At 48.9% G+C, this 15,006-nt stretch overlaps 12 protein-coding genes across 12 annotated transcripts; 4 read left to right on the top strand and 8 right to left on the bottom strand.

The window, feature by feature from the left end:
• NEMAJ01_1158 (uncharacterized protein) lies at nt 1-432 on the top strand (the record flags this gene model as incomplete). The annotated part of the gene is made up of 1 exon (XM_047914996.1): nt 1-432. A coding segment is annotated over one exon (432 nt), but the record flags the coding sequence as incomplete, so codon positions are not given.
• A 229-nt stretch (nt 433-661) lies between these two features.
• Nucleotides 662-2,233, bottom strand: NEMAJ01_1157 (uncharacterized protein; the record flags this gene model as incomplete). Its single annotated transcript, XM_047914995.1, has 1 exon — nt 662-2,233. The coding sequence occupies one exon, from the start codon at nt 2,231-2,233 to the stop codon at nt 662-664; it is 1,572 nt and encodes a 523-aa protein (XP_047770952.1).
• Nucleotides 2,234-2,509: 276 nt separating this feature from the next.
• NEMAJ01_1156 (uncharacterized protein) lies at nt 2,510-3,724 on the bottom strand (the record flags this gene model as incomplete). Its single annotated transcript, XM_047914994.1, has 1 exon — nt 2,510-3,724. One exon carries the CDS (start codon nt 3,722-3,724, stop codon nt 2,510-2,512), a length of 1,215 nt encoding a protein of 404 aa, XP_047770951.1.
• A 43-nt stretch (nt 3,725-3,767) lies between these two features.
• Nucleotides 3,768-3,938, top strand: NEMAJ01_1009 (uncharacterized protein; the record flags this gene model as incomplete). Its single annotated transcript, XM_047914847.1, has 1 exon — nt 3,768-3,938. One exon carries the CDS (start codon nt 3,768-3,770, stop codon nt 3,936-3,938), a length of 171 nt encoding a protein of 56 aa, XP_047770804.1.
• A 393-nt stretch (nt 3,939-4,331) lies between these two features.
• Nucleotides 4,332-5,711, bottom strand: NEMAJ01_1155 (pumilio RNA-binding family; the record flags this gene model as incomplete). Its single annotated transcript, XM_047914993.1, has 1 exon — nt 4,332-5,711. The coding sequence occupies one exon, from the start codon at nt 5,709-5,711 to the stop codon at nt 4,332-4,334; it is 1,380 nt and encodes a 459-aa protein (XP_047770950.1).
• Nucleotides 5,712-5,819: 108 nt separating this feature from the next.
• On the top strand, nt 5,820-6,332 carry NEMAJ01_1154 (DNA-directed RNA polymerase II subunit RPB7; the record flags this gene model as incomplete). Its single annotated transcript, XM_047914992.1, has 1 exon — nt 5,820-6,332. The coding sequence occupies one exon, from the start codon at nt 5,820-5,822 to the stop codon at nt 6,330-6,332; it is 513 nt and encodes a 170-aa protein (XP_047770949.1).
• A 348-nt stretch (nt 6,333-6,680) lies between these two features.
• NEMAJ01_1153 (uncharacterized protein) lies at nt 6,681-7,253 on the bottom strand (the record flags this gene model as incomplete). The annotated part of the gene is made up of 1 exon (XM_047914991.1): nt 6,681-7,253. One exon carries the CDS (start codon nt 7,251-7,253, stop codon nt 6,681-6,683), a length of 573 nt encoding a protein of 190 aa, XP_047770948.1.
• A 182-nt stretch (nt 7,254-7,435) lies between these two features.
• Nucleotides 7,436-8,398, top strand: NEMAJ01_1152 (transcription factor STE12; the record flags this gene model as incomplete). The annotated part of the gene is made up of 1 exon (XM_047914990.1): nt 7,436-8,398. The coding sequence occupies one exon, from the start codon at nt 7,436-7,438 to the stop codon at nt 8,396-8,398; it is 963 nt and encodes a 320-aa protein (XP_047770947.1).
• Nucleotides 8,399-8,646: 248 nt separating this feature from the next.
• On the bottom strand, nt 8,647-10,014 carry NEMAJ01_1151 (kinesin family member 22; the record flags this gene model as incomplete). Its single annotated transcript, XM_047914989.1, has 1 exon — nt 8,647-10,014. One exon carries the CDS (start codon nt 10,012-10,014, stop codon nt 8,647-8,649), a length of 1,368 nt encoding a protein of 455 aa, XP_047770946.1.
• A 330-nt stretch (nt 10,015-10,344) lies between these two features.
• Nucleotides 10,345-11,967, bottom strand: NEMAJ01_1150 (uncharacterized protein; the record flags this gene model as incomplete). Its single annotated transcript, XM_047914988.1, has 1 exon — nt 10,345-11,967. One exon carries the CDS (start codon nt 11,965-11,967, stop codon nt 10,345-10,347), a length of 1,623 nt encoding a protein of 540 aa, XP_047770945.1.
• Nucleotides 11,968-12,273: 306 nt separating this feature from the next.
• Nucleotides 12,274-12,789, bottom strand: NEMAJ01_1149 (ubiquitin-conjugating enzyme E2 D; the record flags this gene model as incomplete). The annotated part of the gene is made up of 1 exon (XM_047914987.1): nt 12,274-12,789. The coding sequence occupies one exon, from the start codon at nt 12,787-12,789 to the stop codon at nt 12,274-12,276; it is 516 nt and encodes a 171-aa protein (XP_047770944.1).
• A 176-nt stretch (nt 12,790-12,965) lies between these two features.
• Nucleotides 12,966-14,573, bottom strand: NEMAJ01_1148 (transcription elongation factor SPT5; the record flags this gene model as incomplete). The annotated part of the gene is made up of 1 exon (XM_047914986.1): nt 12,966-14,573. The coding sequence occupies one exon, from the start codon at nt 14,571-14,573 to the stop codon at nt 12,966-12,968; it is 1,608 nt and encodes a 535-aa protein (XP_047770943.1).
• Between the last annotated feature and the right edge of the window lie 433 nt (nt 14,574-15,006).

Genomic DNA, 15,006 nt, shown 5'->3' with positions numbered 1-15,006 from the left:
TTCTCTCTCGTGTACAAGAAGGTGTTTCCGTACAGCCTTGTGGTGGGGGGCATAGAGGAGGGCGTGCAGCTGGGCTTCAGCCTCTTCTGGGAGATCAGAAAAACAGCGCGCAGGCTTTTGGGGCTGTACCGGGAGAACAAAACCCCGAGAGTCTTTGGAGTGGCGTGCAGGGCTGGAGAAATAGAGCACTACTTCTTCGAGAGGGTGCTGCACACGCTCTGGGACTTTTCGGGGCTCCCTGAAGAGATCATGTACAACCCCGAGAAGCTCTCCCGGAAAGTGGAGGATGTGCTTTACCACATGGTCAGAACGTGCAAGGAGGGCTGCACGCTTTCGATTCTGCAGGAGATACAGGCGGCGTTGGACGGGCCGGACAGCGGGCAGGCCCTTAGCACAGTAGAAAACCTTCTGGGCAGAATAACCTCGGAATAGGCGCATGGCGCAGCTAAGGCGTAAAGCACAGCATAGACATAAAGAATTGTATAGTCAGCATAGGCGTTTATATTTTCTTCAAGTTATAGAGCGAGCAGAAAAGACAGCAAGCATTATCCGGTCCGCGCTTACATATAGGCAAGCAAGCTTGATGCACGCATTGGCGCTTGCCGACGCGATGTGCTGCACATGCCTGGCTGTTGCGAATTGGTTTTCTATAACAGCACTATTATGTTGCTATAGACATGTTTGATGGCATCTGTTTGGGATTGGTTGCACTTGGTTCTATAGAATTCAGCCAGGCATTCGATAGCAAAATGAATGCACTCATAAACACTGCAAGAACCACAACCGTCCATAGAGGCGCGTAATTCTCCTTCATAGCCCTAAATGCAACTTTGCGCTTAGGTATTATAAGCACAGCAATAGGTATTATGACGTTAAGTGTCAGCGAAAAAGTAAGCCCCATCAGGGATATAGGAAGCAAGAAGGCAATGGTGGTGGACAGACACCCCAAAACCACAGCGACGCACACTATTGAAGTGCCCAGCAGTTGTGTCTTGGTTATACGGAAGTTGGTGCCAGGAGTGGCGGGCAAGCTGTTGGTTTTCTCGTCCGTGTCTGCAGAAGCAGCTGCATCTGCCCATGCCGCCTTATGCAGGAACTTTAAGTGCTTAACACCAAGCAAAAAGCATAAGCTCATCAAGAAAATCTCAGCAAGTACTATCAAGCAATAGCACACGTTTAGATAGTCAATATACTGCGCAAAAGCTGGGGTTTCAAACCGGCTCAAAAGACTGTTCTTAATGCCAGACACCACATTACTGTACCCATTCTCGAATAGAGAACCATTGAATATCACGATAGCACCCCAGAAATTTGCATAGAACGCTAGCGTGAGTATGTGTAATAAAGTCTTGAGAATTATGTTCTGCTGGACTTTCTGCTTCCCTTTAGCATTCTGTGTGCTTCTGTTTTGTAAAAATGGGAATGAAAACAAAGCAATGCCCACAGCCTGCCAGTTAGTTATAGGATTGAAGCCTATGCAATTCGTACATGTTATGGAGTTCAAGTTGTTCGTATTAAGAAGTTTTTTATCTAAGGATGACCCTATTAAATCAGCCCAAACAATAAAACAGGCCGACACCGTAAAAAGAAGTAGCCTGATGCCGCTCACATGCAAACTGTCCAAAGCGCGCACATAATTTGCACAGTAGTTCATAGCACTGAACACAGCCGTGACAAAGCCCACCAGAAGGAAAAGTTCTGTATAGAACCATGCAGTAGCTCCTATAAAGAAATGCGTATTAAACAACGAACTTGCTATTATGTAGACAAAGGCCAACATAAGGGACACACAAAACAGGCTATGTGACCAAACAGACGCATTGTATATGGAGGCAACGGGCTTATAGTGGTTTTGCACAATCGTGTTGTAGTCGTAGCAGCTGGCGTCTTCTTCCAGATTACGCGTTGCATTTTCTAGCGCGTTTTCATCGGGATATCCTCTACGCAGCTTTTTCTGCATGCGCATGCTAGCTGTGAACAAAAAGGATATAAGAAAGCACACGCCGGTTGTTATTGCAGATATGTATCTTGTTTCGCATGTGAACGCATACACCACAAAAAAAAACGCACCGTTGTCCAGCATTTCATCAAATACATCCATGAAGGAGCAGTATCTCAATCTGCAGCTGTATGCTAATGTTTGTTTGGAGCCGGCTATTTTTTCCCCCTCCGACATTGAGTCGTCAGCACCAAGTAGCGAATCTTCTTTTACTAAAAGTTTGGTTTCTGGCATTATTTAACATGCGGGCGCGTATATATGCATTTGTGTGTGATCGCATCAAAATGACAACCCTACAAACCATAAACAAACAGTGTGGGCGAATTGCGTGTCTGGCCTATTTTATACACCATTCCGGCGCACAATGAAATTGTTTCATCTGGCAGCAATCCAAGCCGCCGAATCCGCAGCCAAGCCTACTCGCGCAGCCTGCCCAGCACAAAACCAAAAAGAAAGGCTCGCCTCCAAGGGTTCCTGCACAGGGTAAGGGCAAACTAATTTATTAATTGCTTATTCCGAGATGCGAGGGAATACAGGGCGCGGCATTTTTTTGTGGGCCTCCTTCTCCGCCTGTATTTTCTCGCTTAGTTCTGCAATGGTCGCAGTCATTTTCTGCTTCCTAGAAAGGAAGTTCAGCTCCTCGACTTTCTTAATTTCGTCAACCTTCAGAACCGTCTTGTCTATGTCTTCCTGCGTTCTTGGGATTGCAATGTTAAACTTGACCAGCTGGTTCACAAGGTGCAGCGGAATGGCAAGCTCTGCGCTTTTTCCCTTCTGGGCGCCCGAAGACTTCTGGGCCAAAAGGTTCTTTCGGATGGACCCCAAGGTTTCCGAAGGGTTTCCCTGCAGCTCGGCTTCAAGCTTTTCCTTCTCTTCAAAAAGGTCTGAAATCACCTTTTCCTGGTCGATCAGCGCAGTCTTGTGCTGTTTTGCCAGCTCGATTTCGGCAGCCTTCAGCTCGTACTCCTGGGCCTTTTTCTCCATAATGGCCTGCTCCTCCCTCTTTGCCTTGATGTGGGCTTTCTTTTCCTCCTGCATTCGGACAATATCCTCCTGCATCTTTTTTATGTCTTCGGGGTACACAGTCTTCTTTATCTTTCCTATCTTGGCGTTGACGTCAGAAAGCAGACCGGTCTGAATGTCGATCTCCTGCTTCTTCACAGAGAAAAGAGCCTCCAGCCTCTTCTTCTGGTCCTCCATTTCCTTTATTTTCTCGTCTTTCTCCTTGAAAATGTCCTGCATGGCCAGAAGCTTGATGATTCGGTTCTTCTCAGTGCTCAGCTCCTTTTCCTCCTTCGAGTTCACGGGCCTCTCCCTGATTCTGCTGTCGATTGAGTTTATCCGGTTCCTCAGCTCAGAAGTGCTCTTCATGTTCAGCTTCTTTTTCTCCTCGCCAACAGACTGCGAAAGAGTTTTTAGGTCCTGGACTGCAGTTTTCAGCTCAGTTCGCAGCGTCTGTTTCTCCACAAGCAGCTCGTTAAGCCGGGCCTGGATTTCGTCCTTCTTGTCGTACAGCTCCTTCTGCCCAGTCGACCTTCTGAACTCCTCTACGCGGCTCTCCACTCTCTGCCTTGTGGCGATTATGCGCTCTTCGATGTCTCTGATGCTGATGTTGCACTCCTTCACTACCCTAAGATGCTTCCCCACTCCTTGGAACTTGAATACCTTTTGCACTCTTTTTGCGTTTTCATTCTCTTCTATCTTCTGTTCTTTAACAATGTTCATTGCCCAGGGCCTTTAGAATAAAAAAATAAAAAGAAAAACTCGCATGGACAGAGAAAGGAGAACGCACGAAATATTTGCAGGGGCCACATTCAATGACTCCCCAGACCCCTCAACTCTCCCTGCGCCAAATATACCCGAGGGGTACGTCGTGCAAAAGAAGAAAGAAAAGGAGAAGCCAAAGAAGCCGAAGAAGGGAGGGCCGAAGAATAAATAGTTTGTTTTTTTGCTCTTTACTTACATTGCAGAAACGCAACGCGAGAGCGCTCTTTTCCGCAGGCACCGTCGCTCAAAGATGTGGCATGCGGGAAAAGCGCGAATCAGTTGTGCTCTGTGCATATTTAACTGGAGGAGGTCCTCCTTTTATTATTAATGTGCTTTGTGCCATGTGCACGCGAAGAGCGCTTGTGCTCCACAAAAACCCTGGCGCGCGCCCGCGCAAAAAAACAGCTGCGCACAGCCTCAAAACCTATGAACACAAATTGGTTTATTACTCTTATCTGTGCATGCAGCCTCAACGCAGGTCTGTCATATTTTTCTATTCTATATGTATGCTGCTATAAATAGATTCCAGCACTGCACAGGCTATTATTCACATGCGGCCACCTGTTCAGTCTTTTTTGATATCCAAAGCAGCTATTTTGGACACTATGCATTTTGTGTATGAGCTCTTTTTCAGGTCTCCTATGTTTGCCTTCAAGTGCCCAACCAAAAGCTCCTTCTCCGGGCCCGTCAAAACGTCCAGCAGCCTCTGGATAACGTAGTTTCCAAACTTGTCCATCGATATCTGCACAAGCATGTCTTCCCCAGAGGCGCCAACAGCGGATCTCAGCTGCTTCAGCATGTGCCTTCTGTCATCCGGCGTTCCGCAAATCACGCACTTTTCCATTACATTTGACGCAAACTTGTGGATGCTGTACTCTGCTATGTTGCCCGAGAGCTCTGTGATTATTTTTACCTTGTGGTCCTGTGTGCCCTTTTCCAGGATGTGCTGTATCACGTAGTTCCCATACTGGTCTTCCACCAGAGCCTTTGCATTGGATATGATCTTTTCTATTGCGCTGGTGCACCTCGTACTGTTTTCGAATATCCTCTGTATCACCCTGCACCCGTACCGGTGCTTGCTCAGGGAAACAGCATCCTCCTCAAACTCTTTTATGACAAAGTCTGTGTCAACGCACTCTACGCACTTTTGCACAACGTGGTTCCCATTTTGGTCACACACCAGGTCAATCACGTGCCCCTTTATCTTTTGTACAATCATTTCGTTTATGTCCTTGCACTCCAGCGCCTTCTGTATCACCCGGCAGCCGTACATGTGCAAGGCCAGGGGAATAATCATGTCCTCCATGGCCCCGAATATCCGCTCTCTCTGTTCGGTGCTTCCTATCTCCAGGAACTTCTGTACAACGTAATTTCCGAACAGATCCACAATTAGCTCGCTGATCCACGGGAGTATCTCCAGAAACGTCATGTTTATTTCGTCCTCCGAGGCGGTGTCAAGCTTTTTCTGTATAAACCGGCTGCCCTCTTGGTCCTTCGATATTGCGCACACGACGTTTCCGTTTGCTGCTATGCTTCTTTTTTTGGCAAAGGTGCTTATGTCCTCAAAGAACTGATCCCGGTGGGCTTCAACGGGCACAGAGGGAATCGCGTCCATTTTTATGCTGTTCAGCAGAATAGAGCGCGCGGTGTTTTTCCCCAAAAGCCCCTTTCCAATAGGAGGCAAGTTCGTCATCTTCTCCACAATGTTGTACTCTATGCTTTTGTGCGTTGGGTGGTCTTCCTCTATCCGGTCCAGCAAGTTCTTCTTTGATTGCCATGTGGTGCATTTGATTGGGTTGAACGCGTCTTCTATAATATCTGTACACTCTTTTTCCATTGTTTGCGTCTGAGGGCTTCGCAGCGAAAAGTCTTCCCCGTGGGAGCTTGCAATCGCCTTTTCTTTGCTCCCTCTTCTTTCTATTTTGCTGTTGCTTTCTTCAAACATCTTTGCAAATTTTTCCTCCGCATTGAAATACTTTCTCCCCTGGCCAAAGGGGCTGTGGATTTATTTTCTCTTGGCCTTTTCTTTTAATATTCTTATATTGTGGATCCCATGTTCTATGTAAGACAGATGCAGGAAAGGATAACGCTGGAGCCAAAATATCTGGGGAAAAAGCTCGACGAGATTGTGCGGAAAAAGCTAATCTCAGAGGTGGAGGGCAAGTGTCTGGCTGGGTGCGGATATATTATAAGCATAATATCGATAGACAGCCTGTACACCACCGAGGTAGATGCCACCACCGGAGCAGGGACGTTTTTGGCCGAGTACTCTGCCCTAACTCTGTGCCCGAAAAAAGACGAGGTGGCCAACGCGGTAGTCCACGAAATAAACAAGATGGGGATGTTCTGCTTCATAGGCCCCTTCTACGTCTTCATTAGCACACATCAAATCTCTGGGCAGTTCATAGAGGCGGGCGCGCACTCCAGCATAATACAGCACGACGGAGGCTCTGCAATTGTAAAGGACAGCGTGGTTAGGCTAAAGCTAATTGGCGTGAAGGTAGAGCCCACAAAAATATTTGGAGTGGGCACCATAAACGACGACTACCTAGGAAACATCCAGTAATAAGAAGGCGGTGCTCGGCCAGCCAGATCAGTAGCCCGCGCCCTAACGCAGAGGCGCAGTGAGGGCAGATTTGCCCAGCGAAAACGGAGAGCCTGCACAGCAGAGCACATATTTAAACAGCGCGCCGCCAAGGATGTGACAGCATAGGAGAAGGGGATGCGTGCGCCCAAAGAACGCCCGTGGCTGGCCACGCTGCCGGGCGGCGCCTCCTGGAATTTGTATCCAGAGCTGTCAGAGGCGGGCGCAGAACTGCCCGAAAATGCTGCTGGAGCAAGACATCCGCGCCATTGAAATACACACACAATCTCCTGTACTTTGGGCTTTTTATTTATTGTGTGGCTGCAGCGCTCAGTTTTTCCACTTTCTTCTTTTTGTTCGGGGCTTTGTCTTCTGCGCCGGCTTCTTCTCCTTGCTGGCTATGTGCTGGACCTCTTTCTCTATCAAAGCGCTCCAGTTTTCCGGAAACCCACACTTGAACTTGCTCAGCGTGCTGCTGCGAAAGCCTGGGTATGGCTCCACTGTGCTGTCAAAGCTGCCAGCCAGCTCATACATCGTGTTTTTCGACATCACGCAGTGCGAAGAAACCCGCTCCTTGATGAACGAGCTCTGCACAATGTCCTGCGTGCCCTCTATTATGCCGAAGACAATCGTCTTAAGCTCCCCCTCCGAGCTGCAGACCAGCTTTATGGACCACGTGCTGAGTATTATGCGCTCGCTTTGGTTTTCCTTGTCTTCCTCCGTTTCCTGCTGCCTCTGAAGTATTTGCGCCATGGCCTCCGCATACTCGCTGGCCTTTTCGGGCCCTGTTTTCCTGTAGGCAGTGTAATCCTGCGGGCCTGCGAGCACAGCCTTTATTGCATCCTCTGCAAGCGGCTGGACCTCTTTGTGCTTTCTTTGGCTCTTTATCTGTCCTGTCTGCATTTCTTTTTTTTCGCACAGCGCCAATTAAAAGGCATTTGGGAAAATAAAGCCGAGGGCCTTGTATTTGTATTTTCTTTCCTGCGGTGGGAGACCCTTAAATTTGTTTATTTGCTGTTCTACGACACGGTTACCATGAAACTGTTTCATGCATTGAATATAAACCAGGGGGCGCCTTGTTGATTATGAATTATAACCAGTTAGAGGAGCAAGGAGATAAAGAGCTGTTTCATTTCTTGGCAAACTCTCCAAAGGACTTCAGAGAAGGGGAAAGAATCAGAAAATACCAATTGAAGAACGGGGATTACATTCATTGCATACTTTGGAATATGCACTTCTATGTCACTGGGACAGACATTGTAAAAATACTTGTTTGGCGATTCCAAAACGCGGGGAGGCACATTGCAAGCCACAAGAAGTTTGAGGAGGGGGTTTTCTCCGACCTGAGAAACCTGAAGCCTGGAATCGACGCCACGCTGGAGTCCCCTCGCTCAGACTTCCTCGAGTTCCTGTACAAGAACGGGTGCATCCGAACCCAGAAGAAGCAGAAGGTGTTCTTCTGGTACTCGGTTCCGCACGACGCCTTGTTCTGCGACGCCTTGGAAAGAGATCTGCGCCGGGAGACAAACCTATACACATACAGCAAGTACATATGTGGCATGCCAGGAATGCCCCGGCCGCAAACATTTGTGCAGCAAAAGAAAAACCTGAAAACATACATTAGAGAGAACAAAATAGACGAGAAAAAAAAGGTCTCCCCCATAAAGCTTGGCATGAGGCCAGAAGAAAAGCCTGAGGTCTCTCCGGTGGAAATAGACCTTTTCAAAGACTCAAGCTTGCCAAACCCGACGCCTGTTTTCACGTCTTCTTCTTCTTCCTATACCTCGCACATACAGCAATTCATTCAGCCGAGCAAAAAGCCAGCCGCCTCCTCCAGCTACAACTTTAATGAGCTAGACATCTTCTCGGATGACTCTGCCTTTATAGAAAGCATTGTTGGCGACAGCTTCTCCTTTTCTCAACCGTTTGAAAAGTCTCTTATATTTGACACTGGCTGCAGCAATAAAAAGGCAGAGCTGGAAGAGTTTTCGTTTGTCAATCCCAAAAAGCTGACCTCCGGGAACGGAAGCGGGCTACAAAAAGGATAAATAAATGCACTCTTGTCTCTAGTAAGGCTTTTTTTATATTTTGGCCGCGCCTGGTGGCCGAAAAGCCCAAGCAAAGAGCAGGCTTGCTGCTGTGGAAGAAACAATCTAGTAGCTCTAAGCACAAAGTGCAGCTTTTATAATAAATAGCGCGATCTCTTTAGTCTGTCTATATGTGCCTGCACAGCGCGCCTGATTTCTGATATAAGTTTATTTTTGTAATGCTGGGCTGCCTCTGCAAAACCCCGTCTTTACACTAGCTTTGCAAGTATTTTGGCAGTCAGCCCTGCCTCTAGAAGCTCGTTTATATCCGTCACCTGCTTCTTTTGCGCATACTTTATAATCTTCTCTGCCCGCTGGTCGCCTATTAGAGGGAGCGACTTTATTTTCAAAAAATCCCCGCTGTTTACTATTTCCAGCACGTCTTTTATGCTTTTTTTCTCGTACTCTCTCGGCGGCCTTCTCTGCTTTTTTTTCTCCTTCAGCACGCCTCCGGCCAGAAAGTTTTCCTTCTCCAGCGGGCCTGGCTGTTTCTTCGCGCTCGATGCCCCGGGGCTGTGCACAGGCCGCTTGCTGCCAGAGCAGTCTCTAAACGGCATGCGCGCGCCCTTGGGCTCCAGCTTGGAAATGCTGCTCCATGGGTTGTGCGCAATTTTCTCGCTCTGCGGCTTCAGCTTCACCTTTCTGCTCTTGCCGGAAAACGCAAGCGTGCTCAGCGTCTCCGCCGAAGAGTCGCCCTTCACGTTCACTATTATTGCACAGTCGCTCATCCCGCCCAGCGCGTCGTGCAGAATCCTAGTCAGCTTGCTGTCGCGGTATGGAACGCGCGCCGCGCCGGTCGACAGGCTCTCTATAACTTTGTTCAGCACAAAAAGACTCCGGTTGATGCTGGCGCTTTCCACCATGCTCATCCCCTCGTTTCCTGTTCTCTTGTTGTTTTCGCTCCCAGCAAGATCCACCAGGTTTATTTTGGTTCGCACCATTGTAGAGTCTGTTGACAGACTGATGAAAAGCGTAACAACCGCATGGCTTCGGCTACTTTCGGTGTTCAAAAGGGTCTTCCCCTGCTTTCTCTTCTGCGCGCCTTTTTGAAATACCTCGTGAAACTCCTTCTTGCTCGTCACCCTCACTTCGGACATCCCCTGCACAACCACCTTGCCCTGCGAGTCTTCCCGGACAGGGAGCGGAACGTGCTCCTCGGAGAGCAGGTCGTACACCTTTTCGTTGTATATTTCTATGTACGACATTTCTATGCGAATTTTGAACAGAATCGACAGCGTCTCAAAGTACCGGCCAAACAGGTCTTCCGCCATCCGGGGAATTATGCCCGGGTCGCTTGCCGTGCCGCTCATTGTGTGGGTTTTGCCAGAGCCTGTGGCGCCATATGCAAGTATCGACGTGTTTATGCCCCGCGCGATGTTGTCCAAGTACGGCTCCACCTCTTTATATATGTCTTTCTGCGTGCTTTCCCCGCCGTGCGCAGAATCAAACTCAAATGATAGCTCCTCCTGCGCATTCTTATCTACATGTACGGCTTTCTTTCTTATCCGCAGACTCCTGTCTCTGTGGGGTGGCCTTACCCGTAAAATGGTCTTTATGCATGTAGAGTTTGCTGCCATACACAAAGAAAAAGAATTTGCTAAATGAATTTGAATAGCCTGCTAGGAGAAAAGGCGCCAAAGCCCTTGCCAAGCAGAATGCCTGGGAAATTTCGGCGCAAAGTGCAGAGGCAGCAGAAAGGCGCGAGAGAAAATCCCTTTTTCTTACATTTATTTATATACGCAGAAAACCCCCAAGCGCAGGCTCACGTTGCCTGGCCTTCCAGAACATTTGCAAAAAGCAAAGCCCAGCCGCTTGCTTTCTTTTCGCACAGGACAGGCCGCCGGTAGGTGCACCGCGCATGCCCAGACACGCCCGCCACCATCGACAGGCAAGCCTGTCTTTGCCCTCTACTTCTTGCTTGCGCTTTCTTGGGTGCTGCCCTCTTTCTTGTTGGCGGTTAGCACTGCAGCAATTGCGTTCTTCTCGTGGAAGTTCGCCTTGGAGAGCACCATGTCCTTAAAATCTATCTGCAGCCGAAACCCCAGCGGGTCCTCCACTTTGTTCAGCAGGTCCATGATCTCTTTGGTTCTTTTCACAATACTGGATGTTTTGTCTTTCTCAAAAACCTTGCTTTCTGCAAGATACATCAGATTGCTGGCCATTTTTTCTATCTCCTCGTTCAACTGCTCGTCTACCTCCTCCTTGTACTTCTCCTTGTTCTCCAAGTAGTGGGCCTGCATGGACCCCAGGATGCATGCTCTTTTCACGGTTTGAAAAACTTTTTCCATCTGTGTTTGCATTCTGCTGGAGTACGCCAAGTTCATTCTCAGCACTTCTGTGTTCAAAGACGGGACAGCAGAAACATCCACCACGTTGTAGAACGCCTTGTCCAAGTCTATCGCCCCGTCGCGTGAGTACTCCTTGGATATGGCCTTTTTTACCTTCTGCAGATACTTGCCTTCAAGCTCGTGCAGCTCCTTCTTTATCTTGGGGACAATGCTGTCTATTCGGTGCACGGCCATTTCCTCAGACGGCGACGCAGGCTCCGAAAGCCACGAAAACTTGCTGCAAAGCAGGTTGAGCACCCCCACTTCGTACCCCATGTCGTACAGAGCGCCCGGAAGCAGAGAGATCTCCTGCTCGGCTTGCTGGAATATCTCTGACAGAGTTTTGCCTGCAGCGTCCTCCCGCATTGCGAACAGCTCCGTGAGGAAGTATCCTTCTGTGGCTGCAAGAGAAAACATCAGCTGTATCATCGTTATGAAAATAGACTCTATTTTTTTAACCAATGCTTCCTTGTCTGCAGCCCGCTTGCTGCGGAACGGGGCAAGCACCTCTTCAATTTTCTTTGCCATGTACGTCTTGTGCAGCTTTGCCATGGTCACCATGTACGCATGCATGCACTCCTGGAAAGCGTCCTTCTGCACCAAATACGCAATGACTTCGGTGTACCTGCTCAGCAGCTCATGCACGTCTGTGGGCGACCTTCTGCTCTTTAGGCAGTCTCGAATGATAAACTCCTTTGCCTTTTTGTCAAACCTCTCTAGCACCTTTTTTACCGCTTCCTGCCGCTCTTTCACCACGCAGATGGAAATCGCCCGGGGGTGGGCCAAAGACAGACACTTTCTGGCTTTTCGCAGAGCCTCTTCTATTATGGCCATCTCCTGCATGCTGCTGAACGCCGGCTCTTGCAGCATTTGAAGCTCCTCCTTTGGTATGCGTATGCTTTCCACTATCTCGTCCAGTATGGAAAGCGCTTCTCTCTTGGCCTTCACGTCGCTTTCTGCTTCTTCTGTGCGCTTCTCGATTCTCTGGACCTCCTCCTTCGCTTCTTCCATTGACAGTTTTATGCGCGAAAGCTCCTTTGCAGCCTTTTTGACTTTTTCTAGCGTTTCCGACACCCGAGGAAGGGCGCCCACCGCCTTGCTCCACGCATTTTCTGTTGTTTTTATGAACTCCTGCAGGTTTCCCCGGTCCTGCCTAATCTGCGCACTCCACGGCTCCTCGAATATCAAGTCTGGATTTTCCATAAAAACAATTCACATGCGAATTAAATACATGTGAAGGCAAGCGCTGTGCCAGCCTTCCGGCTTTCGCGCACGCCTGCCCCGCCGCCTATGTAAGCCTTGGCCTGGCCTCTCCGCCCAATTTGCAGCGCGCCATTCCTGCGCGTGCATCATTTATGGCTGACGTTTGAAGCATCATTATCAGCGCCATACCCACGCTAGCAGCACAATAAAAAAGAAAGCACGTGAAAAAGTCAAGCGCGCGCAGCAAAGTGCACAGCAGGCCAACAGCTGAAGCATGTAACAAATCATATTTATTCCGGCAAAGCCTTACTTCCATGCGTCTATGTCATTGCTTGTATCGACCGCATATTTTAGCGTCCACTCCTTGCAGGTTTCCTTGTACTTTTCGGGCTCTGTTTTGCAAATAGATGCAATGTTTGGAACAAGCGGATCATCAGGGTTTGGCTCGTCCAGCCAGCTGCAAATCGACATCATGACCTTTGAAATAGTCAGAGCAGGCGACCACTTTTCATTTAGAATGTCCAGACATATGGTTCCGTTCGTGTTTATGTTCGGATGGAATATCCGTGTAATAAACCTGACCTTTGGTGGCTTGAACGGATAGTCTGTTGGGAACTTAATGTCCAGATAGAAAATGCCTCCGTAATAGTTGCTTCCCTTTGGGGGCTTTATTTTCCCTCTCCACGTGTACATATCTGTCTCGTCGATCGGGCTTATTCGTATCACCTGTTCTGCAGCGCTTTCCGGCTTGTTTTTCTCCGAGTCCTCAATGTCTCGCAGCTCTTTCATTATCCTTTTAACTGAGTTTGCATTCTGAAGCATTCTTTCAAGGACAACAAATATTTCGTATTTAAAAATACAGCTCGAAAATAATAGAAGAAAATTGCGCCAACCGCTATTAAATACATTGCGCCCCCACCGCACCAAATAGGCATGTCTGCACGCCGTGGAAATGGTGCCTTGCAATTTCCCGGTGTGCTCGCTTGGCCTTGCACACACTACTCCTCGTCAAAAGGGTCCAGCGAGTAGATCTTCTCGGTTGGCTTGTACTCCTCTGGCTCTATCACAGGAGTGTCTCCGTCTCCGCGCACAGACACGGTGCTCTCGTCCTCGTCTGTCTCTTCCTTTTCCTGCTTTTTTTCAAGCGGGCTCGCCTTTCCACTGCGCTTCTGTATTTCAAAGTCTCTTTTCTTAACATTTATACACTTCAGGGTGGTTATTAGCTGCACCCGGTACATATTGGAGAGCACGTCTTTTATGACCCCCCGCTTTCCTTTGTACTCCCCTGACGTTATCTCCCCCTGCTTGTCAACAAGAGGGTCTCTTTTCGGCTTGGCTATGCGCTTTGGAGAGCTGGCCTCCTCCGGCCTTGTGTCGGGAACCGAGCAGAGCTTGACCTCGTCTATTTCCACCTCTATTTCGTCGGTGAAGCTGTTTATGCCAACCATTAGCTTGTTTTTAGAGATGCCCACAACAAAGCCGCACTCCCCCCTGTTTCGCCCAGAAACCACCTGGACCTCGTCTCCCACCGAGTATCTCTTTTTTATTTCCTGCAGAGAGACCGACACCTTTTTGTCGCCTATGAGTATAATCGCCTCCTCTTCGCCCACAACGACTATTTTTCCGACCGCGCCCTTCAGCCCTCCAAACACAACCTCAACCACCTCATCTTTCACAAACAAACACCCTGTGGTTTTTCTGTTTTCTGCAGTCTCAAACCACTTCTTCTCCTCCTTCGATATCATTGGGGTGGACGCCATGTGCGTGATTGGCAGCTCTTTCAGCAGGTATCCGTCCTTGTACATCTCCTTCTTGTGCACCCATGTGCTCTTGGACATCTTGTACACCTCGGACGGGCTGTAGTCTTTTGCGTCAAATAGCTTGTACTTTTCGTTTACCTTTGGAAGTATCTTCACCTGTATCTTCCCCTTGCTTGCCCCAATCGTGTCTATTTTCACTATCTCGCCTGAGTACGCCCCCTTGATCACCCGAAGATAGTTCCCCTCCTTGTATATAACAGGGTCCAGCTCGGGAAGATAAAGAACATCCACCATCTCTTTGTTTGGCACCTGCGTGATGTTTGTTTTAAACGCGCCAAACACGCCCTCTATTGCCTGCGTAACCTGCTGCTTCTGGTACGCCTCTATGTATATGTACCCCTTGACAAGCTCGTTGGAGAGAACTGAAACTATGTTCAGCTTGCTGAGAGTAGCCTTCCGCAGTATTGCCAGCACAATGCTCCTTTCTTTTGTGGGCGTGCACCGAATGAGCCACAGCTTAGGCGATTTTTCCGTTGGAAGCAGAAGCTGCTGCGGAATCTCCTCCACCTCCAGCGAGTCTACATTCTTATACCGCTCCTCCACCTTCTTGGTATACTCCTCAAAGTCTTCCAGCTTATCCTCGCTTGAGGTGGCAAACTCCTCCGTGTTTTTTTCTTCCTCTGGCTCGTCCTCCACAACTTCAACGTCCTCGGCTATTTCGTTGATGAAATCGTCCATGCTTTCGTTGTCGGAGGGGTCATCCTCTGAGGCCTCGACGTCCACGAACTTGCTGGCTTTGAACTCCTCTTCACTATCGGTGTCTACTGAATGCTTTCTCTTCCCCATTACGCCGCAATAAAAATAAAATCGAAATGGTAATAGAAATATGCACCCAGCACAACAGAAGCATCCAAGCCAAAGGTCTGCAAACACTGGAGAAAACAAACAAAGGCCCACGCCTATAAAAGTCTGGCAAGGGCTGGAAGCCGGCCTCTGCGAAAACCGCGTGCATGCCTGAGCTAAGGGCCGGTGCCCTCGAAGAGAAGAGCAGAGGCCGTATCAAGCACTTCTGTCCCTTGCAGCGCGCCCGGGCACAAGAAATGCGCGGCCAAGCATGCATTTCGCGCTATCAGCATGCCAAAGCCCACATGCGCGCTTGGAGGCATGCATATTGCCTGCTGCGCCTCCTCTTCTCTACAGAAAGGTCATTTCCACATGCAGGCGCCTGTCCCAGCGCTGCCTATCGGCTAGGCATTGGCAAAGACCAAAATTTTCTGAT

Source organism: Nematocida major (genome assembly GCF_021653875.1).
Source record: "Nematocida major strain JUm2507 chromosome Unknown 2360, whole genome shotgun sequence".
Taxonomy (NCBI): domain Eukaryota; kingdom Fungi; phylum Microsporidia; genus Nematocida; species Nematocida major.
This window is presented reverse-complemented; position numbering and strand designations above follow the sequence as displayed.